An 18,202-nucleotide genomic window follows, 5' to 3' on the forward strand; every position below is an offset into this window, starting at 1 on the left:
TGTGGAACTCTAAATCCATAGGAGTAAACTATAAACACCTATCATCTATATGATCTATTATTAGCAATAAAGTCGGGTCTAGACATTTGAGAGGACACGGTACTAAACTAAATTTTGCCCTAGAAGTCTCAAAGTCAAGTGATTCATTTACCCTGCAGTAGGATGGGGTTTTGCTATTACAAAAACTCTGTTGAATTTTGGTTGCTATTTGAAAACGTGTTTTAAAAATTCGAAATGTGTTTCAAATATCCACAAAAGAGTTAAAGTATTTTTGATGGAAAAGTTGACCTCACAGGGAAGGAAGAATGAGACTCATAGATTTAATGAGCTTCTCTGTTTTCTCCAAGTTCCATGTCATTAAAGGCATCTTTCTTTTTCTTCATTAAAGAAAAGTCATACCAGAATAGTCACCAAGCTCACTTATCACTGGATATCAGGATTATGTAAGTGATGACATGATTTCATCTTGCTGTGGTGTGATGTAAATGGAAGATGAGATCTCTGGATGGAATAAACACAGAACATGGCTTCTTTTGGAGCTGCTTAGCAGGAGTGTGAGGCTCACAGCATGTATTCAGCCAATAAATATTCAAAAAAATTTTGCAACCCTTTTTGTAATTACAGTATCTTGCTTCATGGTTCAGAGGTGGAGTTCCAGTAAAACAAGACATGACTGGAACTGTGAACCTGATATGCTTGTGTGGCTTCCATTAAATTCATAATGCAATGAAAATAATGCAAATCCTGACAAATTTAGCAATTGTATTCTGGGTACTCTCTCTGAGATTCTCAGTAACTATTAAGTTTGGCTTCACATGTCACAAAGTTACATTCTAGTGCTCTCTGTAGGGCTGATATATGTATGAGAATCAGAGCAAAAGAGGAGAGAGTTTTCAGGTGTAATGTCTTAAATACAAAAGTCAATGCTTGCAAGGTGCTTAGTTACACATATATGTGTAGCAATGCCTTTCACTACATTTTTTTTATTCCTGGAGTGCCACAGGTGTACTTGACAGAAAATAAAGCAAAAGCATTTGATCTTTATAGGAATACAATGATGTCAAACCAGTAAAGTCAAGAAAACACTACAGTAGGAGCCTTCCACTCACAGAACAAGGAGCATTTTCATTCTAGAATAATATTTAAGACACCCCTACCCTAAGGCAGATATAAAAAATTATCTGAATTTAACAGCCCCATAATTACATTGGTTGACAGGGGTAAACTTTTCTAAAGCTAGTGATTGTAAAAAACAATGCTTTATTTGGGCTCAAACTGTACTCCAAGCATGTTTTGAAACCCAAGTGAACACATGGCATTTAAAAGAACTTTCAGACGCCTGTGCGAAGTTGTCCTTGCATATTGCCTGAGATGCCTCAATGGGCATGATGAAGAAGCAGAAGAAAGTGCTAGAGAAATGGGGGAAAAAAGCATGAAAGTATGAGCACAGAGTAGGATTAAAACCACAGCTCTGGAAAAAAGCAGGAGTGGGTGAGTTTACAGTTAGGCACCTGTCACAATCTTACAGGAAACACAAACACATGCAGATCTCTGCAAGCACTTTACTGGGTTCTTCACATTAAGAAGAGGAAATCCTGTATCTTAAACATTTTGTAATTACCAACTGTCCACTCCTAAAAGATAGCCTAGACCAAATATAAAATAGAAGTACACCCAAGAATCAACCAAAACACAGAAACTTACATGATTCCTTACAAGTAGTGAGGTCAGTTTAATGTTTTACTCTGAAGTATGTTGACTGTTTCCTGCTGGGACTTTTCATGTCTTTTCATTCGCCCTTAACTCCTACTTCCATCAGCATGAGAACAATGCCCTGCCGTGTAATTCTTATTTCGTTTTCCATGCTGTTATGGTTACAAAGCAAGGGGGTGGAGCTTTGTTTCTCAGGGAATTTTCAAGCAATTAACAGGGTTTGATTTTGTAACAGACAGATAAACCACTTTTATCATAAGTGGTAATAGTTCCTCCTTCTGGCACACTCTGCATACATACGTGGAGTGTTCCTGTTAAATATGCACACCCGAAAGGCTTTGCTTTGGTGACTGTGGTGAACCTCAGGACCCTGGCAACCCTTCAGTGTTTTCTAAGAGGTTCTTCAGTCAAGCAGCCAGAGCCTGTAAACCTTCCCTGAGTTTGTGAAATCTCAGTCCTTGATCTGCTTCTACTCTGACAACAGATAATTCCTCAGCCAAACATTCAATTCTATATTGGTCGTTTTATTTTTGGTATCACTTTGGGTATTTTTCCTTTGGTGCATAAAGTTGGTTTTGTTCCGGGAGTGGTAAGAATCTCTTTTGATTTGTGTTTACTCTTCCAAATCACTAACATTTACTGGTTTCTGTCTATTATCTTCTCTCTATTTTTATAACTCTGAAAAACTTTCAGGTAAATCTTGGAAAGAGTGTTTGAAGAACATATTCGATTGTGATAACCAACTTTACATTTAAAGTTACAATTAAAAAGAAGCTTAAACTGATTTTAATAGGCACTTTTGCACAGAAAGGTGCAAGAATCCAAACAGTCCTATCTCTAGGCAATCACTGTCCCCAGGCACACATATGCCCCATGAGAAATTATCATTCCAGTGCTCTTTCATTTTATGTTCACTTTAAGCTGGACCAGTTAAGAAGTTATTGGTTATTAAGTACTCACTCCACATGGGATTCTCTTGTATTTTTCAGAATATTGTATTTTTCAGAATAGCCAGCATGTAGCCAGTATCTATTAAATAGGTTTCATGTATGTTTTCAAGAATACCTTTTAGATTCCAGGAGGTATTAGATACACTTTCAAGACTTCTTTTAGGACAAGACTCTTACCCAGCCTCCATGTTAAAAGCACATTTTGCAACAGCAAAGTCTGATCTTCTGGTTTGGCAGGCAAGAGTGGGAGAATAGTCTGGTGAAAGGGGCTTCAATTAGCTGAAGTAGCTTCAGCTCATGGAAGCTGAAAGCTTCTTTTGGACTTAAGAAAATTAATGACAATTTATGTTTCTTATGAAACTGAGATGCCAAGGTCATGCACAAGGAGGAAGTTTAATGATGATCTCACATTTAATGATAAGCACTGAAGTGTCATATCATCATTTAGGATACTCTACTGAAAACTATTGTGTTGTGGTAAAAAAAAAAAAAAAAAAAAAAGCAAAACAAAATAGAATCAGAGACTTTTTTTTAGTAAAATAAAATGCAAAATAAAACTCATGTTTATATTTTTTGGTTTAGAAGACTTATTCTTAAAGAAAGGCATTGCAGTTCTCATTTCAGAGAAAGTAGAACCATTTTTTTCAATATTCCTAGAACAACCCACACCCAACTGATATTTTCAGGATAACTTTTTCTTGCAAAATTAGTTTTGCTTGATGAAAGTGCCTTTCTTATTTGTTTAATTCTTGCTAATGTTAGTATTTAATTATTTACTTACATAAGCACCATAGCATTAAAATCAAAGTAGATAAGCAGTGCTTTTCATTCCAAAATGGTCAAAGTAGAATTTCTTGTTTCTTTTTTAAATAACAAGATGTCATTTCCAGAAAAAATATTTTCAATTTGTAGGACAGATCCCATATGTTGTATACTGGGCTTCTCACTACAAGAAAGACAACTGGAGAGGGTCCAGTGGAGGCCGCAAAGATGATGAGAGGTCCTGAGCATCTCTCTTGAGGAGAGGCTGCAGAAGCCAGGACTGTTTAGTGTGCAGAGGAGAAAACTGGGAGGGGGTCTCGTCAGTGCATGTAAATATCTCAGAGGCTGGTGTCAGAGGATGGTGCCCAGCGACAGGATGAGGAGTAATGGCCATCAACTAAAACAAGAAGTTTCAATTCAACTTGAGGAAGATCTTTCCACTGAGAGTGGCAGAGAACCAAACAGGGTGCCCAGGGAGGTCACGGGGTCTCCCTTTCTCTGGACATTCCAAATCCACCTGGACGAGTTCCACCTGCTCCAGGTGGCCCTGCCTTGGCAGTAGGGGTTGGACCAGATGACTTCCATAGGGCCCTTCCAACCCTAATGGTTCTGTGATTCTGTTACCTTCATTAACACACACCCTTGCTGAAAGAGCGTTCTGAATTTCAGTGGGGAAATCCGAGAACGCGGAATTTTCTTGGCGTGCTCGCTGTTCTCCTACCGGAGCAGCCCCCCGGGGGGCGAGAAGCGCTCGTGTGCGCCCCGAAGGAGCGAGGAGCGGGCCACGAGGGGAGCGGGCCGGGCACTGCGGGCCGGGCACTGCGGGCCGGGCACTGCGGGCCGGGCACTGCGGGCCGGGCACTGCGGGCCGGGCACTGCGGGCCGGGCACTGCGGGCCGGGCACTGCGGGCCGGGCACTGCGGGCCGGCCGCGCCGCTGGCCCTGCGCCCCGCGGCCGGCAGGGGGCGCTGCAGCCCGGCAGCCCGTGCGGGCCGGGCCCGCCCAGCGCGGCTCAGCCCGGCGGGCGGGCACTGTGGGCTCCTGGGGCCTGCCGGGCCGGGCCGGGTCAGGTCAGGTCAGCCCAGCCCAGCCCATTCCGTTTCCTCCGGCGGCCCGCGCAAGGTAGGCGCGGTGAGGCCCGTGAATGTCAGGCTACTCCTTCTCCGCGCCAAGCGGCTCCGCGGGGCCGGATTTCTCCGGTGTCACGGCGGGGGAAGGCGGGCGTCGCGGCGCGGCTTTCGGCAGCCGGCCCGGGGCAGGCGGCCGCTGTGGGGCCTGTGCTGCCGCAGCCCGTCAGTTCTGGAAGCACACTGAGGTGCTTGAGCGTGTCCAGAGAAGGGCAGCGGAGCTGCTGAAAGGTCTGGGGTATAAGTCCTGCTAGGAGCGGCTGAGGGAGCTGGGGCTGTTTAGCCTGGAGAAAAGGATGCTCGGGGAGACCTCATTGCCCTCTGCAACCACCTGGAAGAAGGTTGTAGCCATTTAGTCTCTTCTCCCAGACGACTAATGGCAGGACAAGAGGATGCAGCTTCAAGCTGTACCAGGGGAGGTTCAGGTTGAACAGCAGGAGGAATTTCTTCACAATAACGGTGATTAAACATTGGAATGAACCTGACAGTGCCATGCTTCCGTTGACAAGGTGGTGTTTGGTCATAGTTTGGACTCTATGATCTTGGAGGCCTTTTCCAGCCTAATTGGTTCTGTGACTCTAGGAAAGAAATACTCTGTGCTGGCCGGGCATGCACTGCCCTGGGCGGGGCACTGAGCAGCTGCTGCAGGGCTGAGCAGGCGTGGGGCATTCCCCAGCCCCTGCTCTCAGGTTGTTGGTAGGGACCTTTTCGTTGACTACCTAGTGCAGCTACTCTGTAGACTCACCTCTGTTTTAAACTCAGGCTCTTATTTCAAAGAGCCAGTTCAGATAGGCGTGAAACATCATGTCAGGCTTGTCATCTTCCATGGTCCTTGAAGTGCCTCTCTGAAATCTTCGATGAGTGCTGCCTTTCCCTGGGCATCACAGCCCACTGCGTGGACCAGTTAATACATGGAATTTTGGCTCCCCCTTTCTTCCCCGAAGTAGCCCTAGAAATTATGGGGTCACTGTTCCTATTCAGAAGGAGGCTTTTTATTGAAAACACAGTATATGAAGTTGGCAACTCTCATATTTGAAAAACTTAGCTATCTTCTTGCATACTGTTTCTTTGTCATCCCATTAAAGGTATTCAAACAGTGAGATTTTTTTCAGGAGCCTAAAATTAGCATTTTCTTCTCTAAATGAATAAATTATCCAGAACATTTCTTGTGAAAGATGAGTAAGTTTTTTGACTATTTGATCCTTGCAAACCACATAGATTTAATCTTGTGTTATATAGGCATTTCATTTAAACAGAATAATATAACTGGGAAATTCTTCCCAGAATATACACTTAATTGTTGCACTAAGAATTACATGTAAAGTTGAGAAAACAGCGATGGGTATTGCAGAAAATTACAAGAAATTACATTTCTCCAGTAAGCTAATGGAAATACAGTTATTTTTTGGGATAACAGTTGTCTTTCCAAGACACAGGGCCTTGAAATATTAGAGCATTTTTATATTCCTCAGATAGGAGACAGCTTGTCTGCTAGGTATGCATATTAATAATTCAGTTACATAATATTTTGATGACATCAATTCTGTCTCTTTGTTTCATTCTTGCCAGTAGAGCTTTCAGCTTTCATCCCATGTGGGAGATGTACCATGAGGCTGCTTAAAGGGCTAAATATTTTTGGGGTTCTTCATTATGTTGAAGCAGTAGCATAGCTGAATAACTTACAATTCTGGAGAAACATGTACTTAGGACAATATAGGAGGCCCATGGCAAACTGCAAATAGTTATAATCTTTATTTATACCCATTCTTTTTCCTTCATTTTATTTTATTTATTTTCCTCCTGTGACTCAGCTGTTTTATTATCATGAAAAAAACAAGCACTTTAAATCTGTTGCAGCATTTAGAAACTGTTTCCAGTGATTATTTTTATGCAGCCGTCTGCACAAGTGGGCTTTGTGAGTAGATAAGAATAAGAAAGTAGATAAGAAAAGAAAATTTGATTCATTTGTGATTGACACAAACCTCTTTAAAGTTTTATCCATCTTTCTAATATTTTATGTCTTTTTTTGCATTAAGTGACAGACTGATGAAAATTAAATTGCTCTCAGATTGAGGAAGACAGTGTAGAGCTGTGAGCTTTCCTCATATAATATGGGTTTTCAGACTTACGGTTTTTCAAAGACACAGTGATCATCGTCATTTTTGTGAGTGTCTGAGAATAAAGTGCAGATTGGTGTGAATTCAATGCTTTATTTTAGTTTTTTTTTACCAAAAAAACTAAACTGTTGCATATCTTTTCTATTTAACTCTGCCCTTCACAGTCACTTTAGCCTTGCTAAGTGCCACCATTCTCAGAAGGTACTTTTCAGAAAAGTAGAAGTGCCCTCTATGTTAATAAAGTGCCAGACCATGCAGCAAAGTGCTAGGTAAAAATCTCAATTTAGATTGTTCGAATTACTCTAGAAATAAATGAGTTTCCTTCTTGCTTTTCCCTAGCAGCACAGCTCTCAAGCATGGAAGATTGCAACTCTAAAACTCTTTTGAATCTATTTATTCTTTTGTCTTATTTTTTTTAAGCATGTTTGTAACTGAATTGGGTTTTTGGAGATACAGATGTGGTTTGTGATATGCTTGCTTGGTGGGTTCCATGGAATCCAGGCTTCAGATGGTGGCAGTGAGGATAGAAGTAGTGCAGTAATTCTGGACAGCACACTAAAGAGGCTATTTATTGGACCTGCAATATATTAAAAAAATAGAAAGGTTTTCAGTTACTTGCTCATATGTATTTTCATTTTTTTATGATCGAGCATACTATCCTAGGTCATGATTCAGCATTTAATTGTAATTACTGACTTATCTGTTTAAGTTACACACAGCTCTGTGTTACTGATAAGTGATAAATTGTGCTGTAGGTTGTGTATCAGGTGACTGGATGCTATCTGCTGTAAAAAATACATTCCTTTCAACCTAGTAATTTTTCTTTCTAGATGAACATTGGTCTTAGGAATATCTGACTTAGGAATATCTTGACTTTTTACCTTTGTACCTAGCAGAAAGAGAAGTAGCCAAGCATAAAAGGCATAGCTTCTGCTGAACAAGAGCAGTAGCAGACTACAAGGAAATGTCTTCTGAAATAGGTCAACAGGGAAGTCAGACACCTCCAATAAAGCAACCTGGATGGGTAAGCTGGGTTTCCTCCCTTATATTTCAATGCTATTGCTAATGAATAACAGATTTGCTCAGTTGCTCATATTGAAGAGAGAAATAGGTTAAGCATATAGATGAAGAGAGGAAAGATGGTGTGTTATTTTTCCTGGTTTACTGTGCTCAGAGGAGTTGTGAATCTTAAGGCTCTGATTTATGCCCTGAGTTATGAGCTGGCATAGCCATGGTGTCTGAGTACAAGTCCAGTACAACCCGTCCCCATCAAGCTCTGTATGCACATGTTCAGAAGGGGAGAAGGGAACAGTACAGCACAAGAATCTGGTCTACAGCTCTACAGAAGATGACCATTCTCCTCTGATGGAGACATCAAGGAATTTAAATGAGATATGACTTTCTGCTAGCCAGTCACTACCAGAGATCAGCAATACTGGGCTGATCTGCAAGGAAGAGGCACAAGTAACAGCAGGGTGGCAGGGGCTGGGCCTCAGGTACATGAAGCACAGTATCACAGTACCCAAAAAGAGAAGGAGAGCAGACCCAATTATGTTAACCAGGGTAAGCCTACAGTCAGTTCAGTGATTGCCAGGCAAGTCTGATGCTAAGCTGGGTGAGATCAGGTTAGCAAGGCAGGGTAAGGATCTCCATGGTATAGCTACAGCACAGCTGAGGCAAGGGCCTGAGCTTATATACAGCTCCTGAGCTGAAGGGCAGAGGCCCTGGGCAAAGCTTCTTACTCCTTTCTCCGAGCTTTTCTGTTTTCTCAGCAGTCTAATTTGGTGTTACACAACTGTGCCATGGTAGAGCTGCCTCTGAGCCCAGGCAGCTAAACAGCTGGCAGGGTGTGTATGGAGGCAGAAAGGTTGCAGAGCCTGTTGGTGCACTTAGGGCTCTGACATGCATTTCCTTATCTTTCAGTCAGCCTGTTTGTATTTTACTGTATTTGCTATGACCTTGCTCTGAAACCAGTTTGAAGTGGTTCTCTATGATCTGGAGTGGAGCTAATTCTGTATTTTTTGCCCAGCACCACCATTAACTTTTGTAGGAGCAGTGCTTGAAGGGCTGAGGTATTAATTACCTATAATGTGAAATATGTGGCTATGGCCAATAAATGCATTTCCTTATTATGGCTATAAAATCATGTATAAAAGGAGTCAGGCATAAAAGGAGATAGAATCCTGTAATAGATTAATGTGCTTTTTTCCAAGGCATTGCTTCTTCTATGATGCCTGGTTTTTCTTTCAAGAATATGTATGTTTGAAGATGATGTGGTTTTATAAAAAAAAAACTGTAAAAATTTCAATTAATTTTAACTTAATGACAACTCCTTTCCCTTGGCTTTTCTTGCTGAGCACAATGTCACGGTATGGAATTGGACTGTCTCTTGGATTGGCTGGGGTCAGCTGTTCCAGCTGTGCCCCCTACCAAATTCTTCTACATCCCCAGCTGATTTGCTGGTGGGGCAGCCTGAGAAACAGAAAAGGTCCTGACTCTGTGTAAGGTCTACTCAGCAGTAATTAAATATCCCTGTATTGTAAGGACTGGTTTGGTCATCAATCCAGAACCTAGCACCTTACCAGTTACTATGGAGAAAATAAACTCTTGTCCAGTTGAAACCAGTACACCCATTTATCTCAGATGTCTGATAACAACACTTCAAATGCTAACACTGAGTCTTTTCTTAAAGAAAGAAAAATAATGCTCATATGTTTACATGTCAATACCCTGGATACTAGAATGCAAGGGAGAATACTGTCACTTTTTCCTCACAATCACAATGGGTGAAAAAAGAGCTACCTTCAAGAAGTCTGTTGGCAGACTGATTTGTACTAGGGTGAAGCCAGTATGGTTGAGCTCAGTTAATGCCATGGATATATTTAAATTGCTCAGAGAGAAAGTTCTACTAGTGGGGAGTCTGGTAGAGTTTATGTTGACCCTCTTCTAAATATTTGGAAAATCTGATTTTATTGAACTTCAATTGACTTCTTTACAGAGCAGAACTTGATTTTTGAAAACTGCCACTCTGCCTTTATTTCCTTTCATTTCTTTCTGGGAGATGTAATGTAGATCATGAGAATTAAATGACTAACAGATATAAAACAATATGCTTTGGGGGTAAATAGCAGCTGGGCAATTTTAGGAAAGTAAAGATCAACAAGATGAGTTGTTTAAACTTAAAACCTATGTAGTTCTTTCTGTTTCTGTATTGGGGTATCAAGATTTCATCACACTGCTAGCAACAGAATAAGGAGTTTTGCTTGGAGGTTTTTGTATTTAATTTGTTTTTTAAATAATTTGTCTTCTTTAATTGATTCATGTTTTTTCTTCCTGTGCGATTAAATTTGGTAAACCAATCCAGGTTTATGCTTTCACCCAATGTTATTTTGTCCCATGTCCCAAATTCAAGACAGGGAGATTGCAAGGATAATTAAAGAATGCAAACAGGAAAGTTTCTGGTACAGAGGTGGGTGATCCAAAGTCATTCTTACCACGCTTATCACACAGAATGACTTCTTGATGTATGTTTGCAAAACTGTCTGCAAATTGCTTTTTTGTTGGAACACTGTTGTGGGTTAACTCTGTCATGTTAAGTTAAGCTTTGTATTCTTAAAGGTTTAATTGAATTATTTGCATAATTGTAGTAGGTAAAGGTGGTTGAATTGAGGTCTTGTTTAATATGAACTTCAGCAGTTGGAGAGTTGGTTCTATTCTTGAAGTCCGTTATAACAACCACTTTAGGAAAGTTTTACTTTGTTACACACTTATCCTTGCCTTTGAATGGAAGGCAGGCATGTGTCTTTGATTTGTGAAATTTTAAGTATGTTAGGACAGCTAAAAAGATCAGTGCATGGTGTTGTACTGCCTTTACTTGCACCCTCTCAGTTTGTGTCTAAATTATGTATTTCCTGAATGGAGAAGATTGAAAAGGGTTTCAGCATTTTATTGGAGCTGCTGTCATTACAAGTGTTGCAGTAGTTAGAGGAGATATTCAGAGTGAGTAAACTATTATTTAATAAATATATATATATATTGCATTAGCTCCAGATGTTACAGCATAGCTGATGTCTGGCACTGTGTAAGGACATCTTGAAGAGAACGTAATCTGAATGAGCAGATGTAAAAGGTGATTAAGACAGTAAGCAAAATTAATGTTTAGAAATAATGTGTTTTAACATTAGAAACAGAAAACATTTAATGTATAAGAGAGTATTTACCAAATACGTAGCAAATTTTGGCTGATACCAGCTACTCTCCTTTTTATTTTTACAGCTCTTCCTTTATCTCTTGGGAGCATGCTTGTCACCCAGGGGCTAATCTCAAAAGGTAAAGATAAAAAAATACATCATTAAAGTGCTGTTTTTCAAGATCAGTATTCTTCTCGCTCATTACTGTCATTGCTATGGTGATTTGACTATTATGTGTGCATTGCCCCAGTCATTCTTTCACAAGAACATGAACTGAAAAGAGAATTTGCAAATCCAAAGACTGGTGGCTGGATTTTGTCACCATGATCACATGTAGTTGAGCAGAGTCTTCACTGGGGCAGCTGGCAGGGCAGAGCACTGCACTGCCCGAGCAGGGCGTTAGAATCGGTCCTGGAGCTCTAACTGTTGTTCTGTTTGAAAATGCTGGCAATGTTTTGCCAGTGACCATGTATCAATACTACAGCTTTGGTGCAAAGGGACAAGGAGTACTGCCAAAGTGAGGAGACAGAGAGCTTTCTGTAGAGATGGCTCATGATCTGCAGGCTAACACAAAAGAAAATTGTGTTCTGTTTATGTGGTGGATGAGCCTGGTTCTATGCATGGTGCCTTCAGTTTCCCTGCTGGGGGCTTTGACTATGTATAAGGTTGAGGTTGGTGCTTTGGGGAGAGAGTGAGGGGCATCCACCCTGAAGTCTGCTAAGCAATATCCCAAGAGGCTGATGTGGGTTCCCTACTGCATCCTTGATCTATGTGCTTGTAGGGAGACAGGGAGGGAAGGAGTAAGAGTGTGTCAGAGAAGGATTACACATTGGAAAAAGGATGAGCAATGACTGGAAGGGCACCAGGGCTGTCTCTGTAGCTAACATGCCAGCCTCTGGCACCAGGTACTCTTCTCAGTTTCTGTTCATTGTACTTCGATGTTTCTGATCAGCTGTGAAATAACAAATGCTCTTAGTAAATAATCATTACTGTGTGTCAACAGTTGGAGGGGGATGATTAGAAACAAACAACATTTTGTTCCTCCCTCCCTCGAGAGACCCAGTATAAAATTGCATAGATCACAGTGGGCAAAGGCCCTTGTGCTTAGCATAGGCTGAATACTCCTCTGTCTAAATACTTTCTTCTGATGGCTGCACACAGTACCCTGCCTCTAGAAGATGCTGGAGCTTCTAAGCCTCATTATTACTGTCTGAATGCATGTAACAGTGCAACCAGTGTTTACTTCCCTTCCCTTTGCCACGGCAAGCTTGCTGTGTGGAGCCCTCCTCCACAGCATGGCATTCCTCTGCCAGACACATAGTTCTCAGAGGAATACTGGTTTCACCTCCTGAGATTAACTGGGGGAATGTGGATTTTGGTGGAAAAGCTAAAGATAATTCTTTGCTTTTCTTGTTTAGCACACTGTGCTCTCCTCTTAAAGGCCAAAATGTGTGATCTTTCCAGAGGGGAAGGCTAGATACCAGTGGTACAGTTTTAATTGATAGCCACAGAAAGCTACCAAAGAGCAGTTTCATCCTGCTTACCACAGCCCAAGGAGCTGGACCCTGTGTAAGAGATTTAATTTTGGTGTTTTATATGCAAGGTTGGTTTGTGCTGAAACATAAGCCACCATCACTTCCTCTGTGTGCTGCAAGTGTCACCAGTGGCAGACGTGCTGCTTTCATGTTGGTTTACACTCTGAACTCCTGCCTGAGCTGAATCCTGCAAAGTCCAGATTCTCTTCCTCCTATGACTCTAGGACTGCTCCAAAACACATGCACTAAGAACTAGTGGAATAGAAAGTGCCCTGATGTACTGAAATCTGAGTTAGTGTACTTCACACCATCCTCATCTTAAGAAATGCAAAATCTGTAGGAAAATTAGTGCTGGTTTTGAGTGCTGGTGAGTTTTGCAAGTGAATAAGTGAATAAGCTTTCTGACTATTTCCTTTTATTGTAGGCATTTTCTCAGCAAGCCCAAGATTTGGTCCATACCCCAAGATGGCAAGTGAGTTGTACCCAATTCGAAAAGAAAACGTTCAAAAATCTTTTTTTTTTTGCAATTTATATGTTACCCCAGCAGATTAGGAAATCAGATTTCTTATGTGTTTAAAAATAAATGTATGAAACTAGATTCTTCTAATGTAAATATTTTTAGTAGCAGCTTATATTTATGTAATGCAGTCTCATATTGGTATAAACTCTAGTCTCTCTAAACTCTATAAAACTTCGTTTTATAAATTATGTCAGCTCATTGATCAGCTGTGTTTGGCAGATTGCACAACTTATGGTATCAAGAAGTCACAATACTATAATATATAAAATAGTATGGTCCTTTTCATGTGTTTGCTTGATTGATCTCAACTGTCTAATTCAGAACCACGGATTGATAAAGAAAACAAATAGAAGCACAGAAACTGTACTGTACAGTGAGGTGGCTCATAAATGACAAGAATTTAAATAGATTCCCTCTCCAGCAGAAATTCACCAGAAAATCAAGGACATTGAAGTAGTCTTTTATTCTGACTCTAGTGAGTGAAAGCTATAGTGCAACAGTATGGCAGGCTGATGTTCTAGCTTCTTAGAAGGCCAGAGAAGTTGGTGTTAAAAGTGTGATCATTAGAAGTAAACCATGGTGTGCAATCAAAGGCAAGAACTATTAGTGGTCACATTGTGAATTAATTTTATTTTCTATGATCTGTTCCTTTAAATATTATCTCTTTTTTCTGTATCAATTATTCTGGACCAGTTGTTCTCTCTCATGATAGATAGATAATCAGTTTTCAGTAGTTAATGAATTCACCCTTGTAAACCCTGTGTAACCTCACATGTGTTTGTAACATATTCTGAGAAGATGTGGTACAGAATTTGTTATATGATTAAAGTGGAGCTTACAGCACACTCCCGATTTTAGCTGTTGTACTAACAATGTTTTGTTACCTGTCTCTATCATTGCCGGTGTCTTGGGTTTTGCCATTGGAAGGATGTCATACATGGGAGAATGCCAGAAAAAGTTTCAGAAAATTGGTATTGCACCATTTGGTGCACAACAAAAAAGGTCTGTGCTAATTTAAATTATTAAGCCTAGATCAAAAGAGTCTAAAACACACTAAAAATTATATGCAGCAAAACTATGAATTTAAATTCTGTGATTAGATCCTGAGGTACTAGTTATAGTCTTGGACTATATCGCAGTATGAGAAACTACTACACATTCTTCAGAAAATGCAAATTAAACTCATTGTAATACCTGTTACTAGGATATCTATTATTTAAGTTAAATTACTGTACTTTTAGCTGTGATGTGACAACAGTTACTCATTCTCTCTTCATCTAGTATCATACTTCTAAGATTGTCCATGTTATCACTTTGATCCTTTGAGTCTTCCTTTGGAACATACCTCAGGCCAAATATACTACAGATTTTTTATAATGTTCTCATATTTTAACAACAATGTCAATCCCCGCCAATATTCCAACCTCCCTCTCATCTATGGCTTTGCCCAACCTCTTGCTGTTATGCCAAACCATGAAGAGCACAAACTGAGGGGGTGCTTTTTCCACCTTGCACTTCCAACCATAGAATAGATCTCAGTGGTTGACTTCTGTCATCTGGTACCTCCATGTTTTATTCATTGTTTTTTCAACTTCATATAAAGTACTCCTTCACATCAAATCAGACTCTGACTTCCTTCCCAGCTCCTCCTTCAGCTGCCTGTTATACTCTCCATTCTCAATATGGTTTCTGGTATAAACCTTTCGCTCACAGAACACATTTCCCAAAATCCTATCAAAAAATCATTCTCCTTTGTCTTTCCACACCTTTCCCCCAGACCAGCATGAGCTTTTATGCCTATAAAATACCTGACTGATAATGGGAAGCTTCTTCATTGTTCATCTATTTCTCTACTTCTCTACTTGTATTCTTCCCCCATATAACAAATATGTACTTGGTATTACACTAAATGTTATATACCTTACTCCTAGCTTGGTTTGCTCATAGGTACAATGGCAAGGACTGCCTTTTGCTGCTTAGAAAATCCTGTTTTATTTTGGCAATTGCTAGAAGGAGTACTTAATACTAATTAATGGGCATTTATTGGCTGAGACATTTAGATGTCATATTTTGCAGTTTATATCCCATATTACAAAATTGGAGAATATAGGCAAGAGATTACTTCTTCAGGAACTTTTGCCATCATGCTCTATGGTTGTATTAGAAAAAATCCAGCAAAATTCTTCAATCTATTGTTTGCTTTCAATATATTGTAGGAAGTGTCATCATACTTGCAAAGACTGTAAATCAAAATTGGGATCAAATGAGAGAGAAGGTTCAAGCCCTTCAGCAACTTAGTGCCAGGTAAGCAGCCTTGTAATTAAAAAAAAAAATCTCATATTATTTTCCATGGTGAATGGTATTCTTCTTTTGAACAATACAGTGCAAATCACAGATTTTAACAATGGATCAAAGTCCAAGCATTACTCAAGGAAATATTCTGTATTTGTAATTCCTGATTAATTCTGTTTCTTAATTTTTACCTTACATATCTTTCATGCTAATTTTAAATCCCCCATCTCTGAGGAATTTTTTCCTTAGCTGTAGTTGAGTATTGATGATTGACCTAAGTGGAATTATTTTGGATCAACTGTTTGTATTAAAATAAATACAACTCCTTTCAATTTCTAGATTGTTTTACTTAAGAATCAAATAATTATGGATTTTTTTTTATATTTAAAAGTGCACTGTAGTATTGAGAACTAAAAGCAGACACAGCTGGGTGTGGGTTTTTTGCATTCAGTCCTATAATTTGGCTAGAGCCTTAGTGGGGTAGTGTAATAGTGGTGCAACAGCAGTCTGCTGTGGTGGGGCAGGGGACATGGCTCATGTGGTGTTCTCACCCCAGAAAGGGGGAAGTTCCCTCTGTGGAAAAGGAGGGTGTATAGGGTAGAAGGTAGGTGAGTGTTTAAAAGGACTTGCACTCTATGAAAAACAGGCCAGCAGCTGGGTTTTTAAAGAATGTTTCACACTGTCTGCTTGTGGTAAGCTGGCCTACATTTCTCACAGGCAGGAGAATGTGTGAAAGTGTTTGCAAATAGCTTGGCTGCCTGCAAGAGAGGAGAGCAGAGAGCCTGTTTGAAACCCTGCCATTGGAGTTAATACAGCTAAGAACAGAAGTCTGACACAGAAATTGTTGGATTGAGTGTAGCGTACATAATGTACAAATTCAGACAAGGATATTGGTAATGGTCCCTTTCTTACTCCAAAGTGCATGCCCACAGACAGTCTATAAGGAGGAATAGCCTATCAGAAACTATTTACTTGCTTAGAAGAGAGATTTTGATGGACTTTTACTATGCAACAATACATTGTGGCAGTGAGGATTGAAAAGAGTTTTCAGAGTCCTTAAAGAAGCCATTAGAATAAAGTCCTGATTTTAATCAACTTTGCCACTGGTTCAGCATTTTATATCAAGTGCTGCAAGTGCTCAGCCACTAGCAGAAAATGCACTTTGGCTTAGGCTCACCTAATAGGGTTGTGCCAAAAGAAGCAGTGCTTCTCTTGTGCCAGCTATACAGAGCATGAAGTGACCTGACCCTCCCGGCCAGCTCTCTGCTCTAATTTGGTGTGAGGACAGGGGTAAAAAATCCCCCAACACTTTCTGAAGGGTTTCTTGCTAGTGCCAGCATGAAGGAGGGAGTGAGCCAGACTTAGATAACTCTGAATAAATAACACTCTTAATCCATTAGCACCTATGAGCTTAATTAACCTCTTGCAATACTGTGTTGACTGCTTTTGAAGATTTTGTCTTAAATAAATGCTTACATAGGCTCACTTATTTCAAAAAAGGACCCCAAAGCATATTTGAGAATGGTCATTTACTAGCAATTACCTGTGTAGAGGAATCAAATATTTATTATGGGATTTACCTCTGCTGTTTATCAGAGCTGCAGCTTGCTGAACCTTCAATCCAAACACATTTTATTTTTCAGCCTTCCTCTGTGAGCTGACAGTATTTTTTCTGGTATGCAAGTACCAATTAGCTTTTAAATAAATTCCAAATTTTCTCAAATACAAAGGAGCCTTGCAGCTTTTTGAGGGGAAGAACACAGGATCCCACGGGCCTCTCTCCTTGTTTTCTTCCTGTAATGGGTCCTGAAATTTCTGCTGTGGAGCCTGTTCCCTGCTCCAGCTCACATGTTCATCAAAGACCTTGATTGCTGCACATTTTACCAGCAGCTTAGATCTTCTTGTTTGGTTTTAAAAAGGGCTTGAAAGCTTAGTCAAAAAATTAGTATGAAAACAAATGTAAGGTAAGTGTATTTCTTTCAAGTCTTAATTGATGTAATGAAAAAGCCATTATAATTGGGGCAGTGTGGTATTTTGAATTTGCTAGAAATCAATTTTGATGGACGGGTTTTAGAAACTTAGGAAAAGAAATACTGTAAGCATTGTTTTCTCTGTTGTTAAACTTCTTCTATGTTTCAATAAAAATTTTTAATTTAGCATGCTGTGCTCTGAAAATGTGCAGAGCCCCTGCTGAGCACATCTTGCCACTATCCATGCAAAGCATATGGTGAAAGCTCTGGCAGTACCTGGGAAGACCACTCAGATAAAATTGTATTCATGTTTAGGAGTCCAAAGGTAATGTCTTTTATCCTCAGGGGCTCTGGAATGTTCTCAGAGAAATCACCAAGAAGCTCCATGTTTCACATTGAAAGCAAGGTGGCACTCACATAAATAACAGGTAATTTTATTTATTACAGATGTGGTGAACATGATTAAAACTTTATGGACCATCTTCTTTCAAGGCACTTTCCCGTAGACTAGAAATAATAATTTTGTGATTCTGTCTTTTAGATTTGGTATAAATTGACTTATTTGAAATAGTTGCATATTGTTACATAGTTCTGTTTGTACTAAATACCATTTTATTGAAATGTACTTTTTGAAATACACTCCTCTCTTTTCAGCACGCATTGGTTTATTTTCTTCTCTTCAGTGCAGTTTAGCTCTTAGTGCTGAAAAATTACATTTGTCTATTGTAGTTAAATGCTGGCAATGCTTTGTGTAACAGACAAAGTGGTTTATGTTGGAATGTTTGTCTGTGTCAAATGGAAGAGGTATGAGGACGTTTAAATGGTTTGCACAGTGAAGCAGCTATCCAGTCTCTGAGCTGACCCCTTGGTTATGGAGTGCTTTAAGAGTGCCAAATTCAGGGTATTGTCAGACTGCAGTTACTGTGCTGAACTGACTTCCCATAAGCCAGTTTTACACAAAGGGCCGCTTTGCTAGAGATACCAAAATCATGAATAAGAACACACAATATTTTGGAACAGTTTATG

General features: G+C 40.0%; 2 protein-coding genes across 4 annotated transcripts in view; one reads left to right on the forward strand and one right to left on the reverse strand.

Annotated features, from left to right (window-relative positions):
• CWH43 (cell wall biogenesis 43 C-terminal homolog) overlaps positions 1-3,023 on the reverse strand; it is a 35,215-nt gene extending 32,192 nt beyond the window's left edge. Inside the window, exon 1 of the mRNA XM_053941545.1 lies at positions 1,705-3,023. The gene's annotated coding sequence lies outside the window, so the exon portion shown is untranslated. The remainder of the gene's footprint in view (positions 1-1,704) is intronic.
• A 1,409-nt stretch (positions 3,024-4,432) lies between these two features.
• Positions 4,433-17,836, forward strand: OCIAD2 (OCIA domain containing 2). 3 transcript variants are annotated; one of them, XM_053941690.1, is made up of 9 exons: positions 4,433-4,547; positions 6,834-6,938; positions 7,566-7,693; positions 10,048-10,138; positions 10,945-10,998; positions 12,819-12,864; positions 13,809-13,916; positions 15,131-15,218; positions 17,522-17,836. In XM_053941690.1, exons 3-8 carry the CDS (start codon positions 7,634-7,636, stop codon positions 15,210-15,212), a joined length of 441 nt encoding a protein of 146 aa, XP_053797665.1. In that variant the 5' UTR covers positions 4,433-4,547; positions 6,834-6,938; positions 7,566-7,633; the 3' UTR covers positions 15,213-15,218; positions 17,522-17,836. The 3 variants fall into 3 exon arrangements, 1 of the variants encoding a protein (XP_053797665.1); XR_008430725.1 differs by lacking the exons at positions 4,433-4,547; positions 6,834-6,938; positions 10,048-10,138; positions 17,522-17,836 and having other exon boundaries at positions 7,606-7,693; positions 12,819-12,866; positions 13,842-13,916; positions 15,131-15,142; XR_008430726.1 differs by lacking the exons at positions 4,433-4,547; positions 6,834-6,938; positions 10,048-10,138; ... (1 more) ...; positions 15,131-15,218; positions 17,522-17,836 and having other exon boundaries at positions 7,606-7,693; positions 12,819-13,759.
• The last annotated feature ends 366 nt before the right edge of the window (positions 17,837-18,202 follow it).

This window comes from Vidua chalybeata, chromosome 4, assembly GCF_026979565.1.
Source record: "Vidua chalybeata isolate OUT-0048 chromosome 4, bVidCha1 merged haplotype, whole genome shotgun sequence".
In the NCBI taxonomy this organism is placed as follows: Eukaryota; Metazoa; Chordata; class Aves; order Passeriformes; family Viduidae; genus Vidua; species Vidua chalybeata.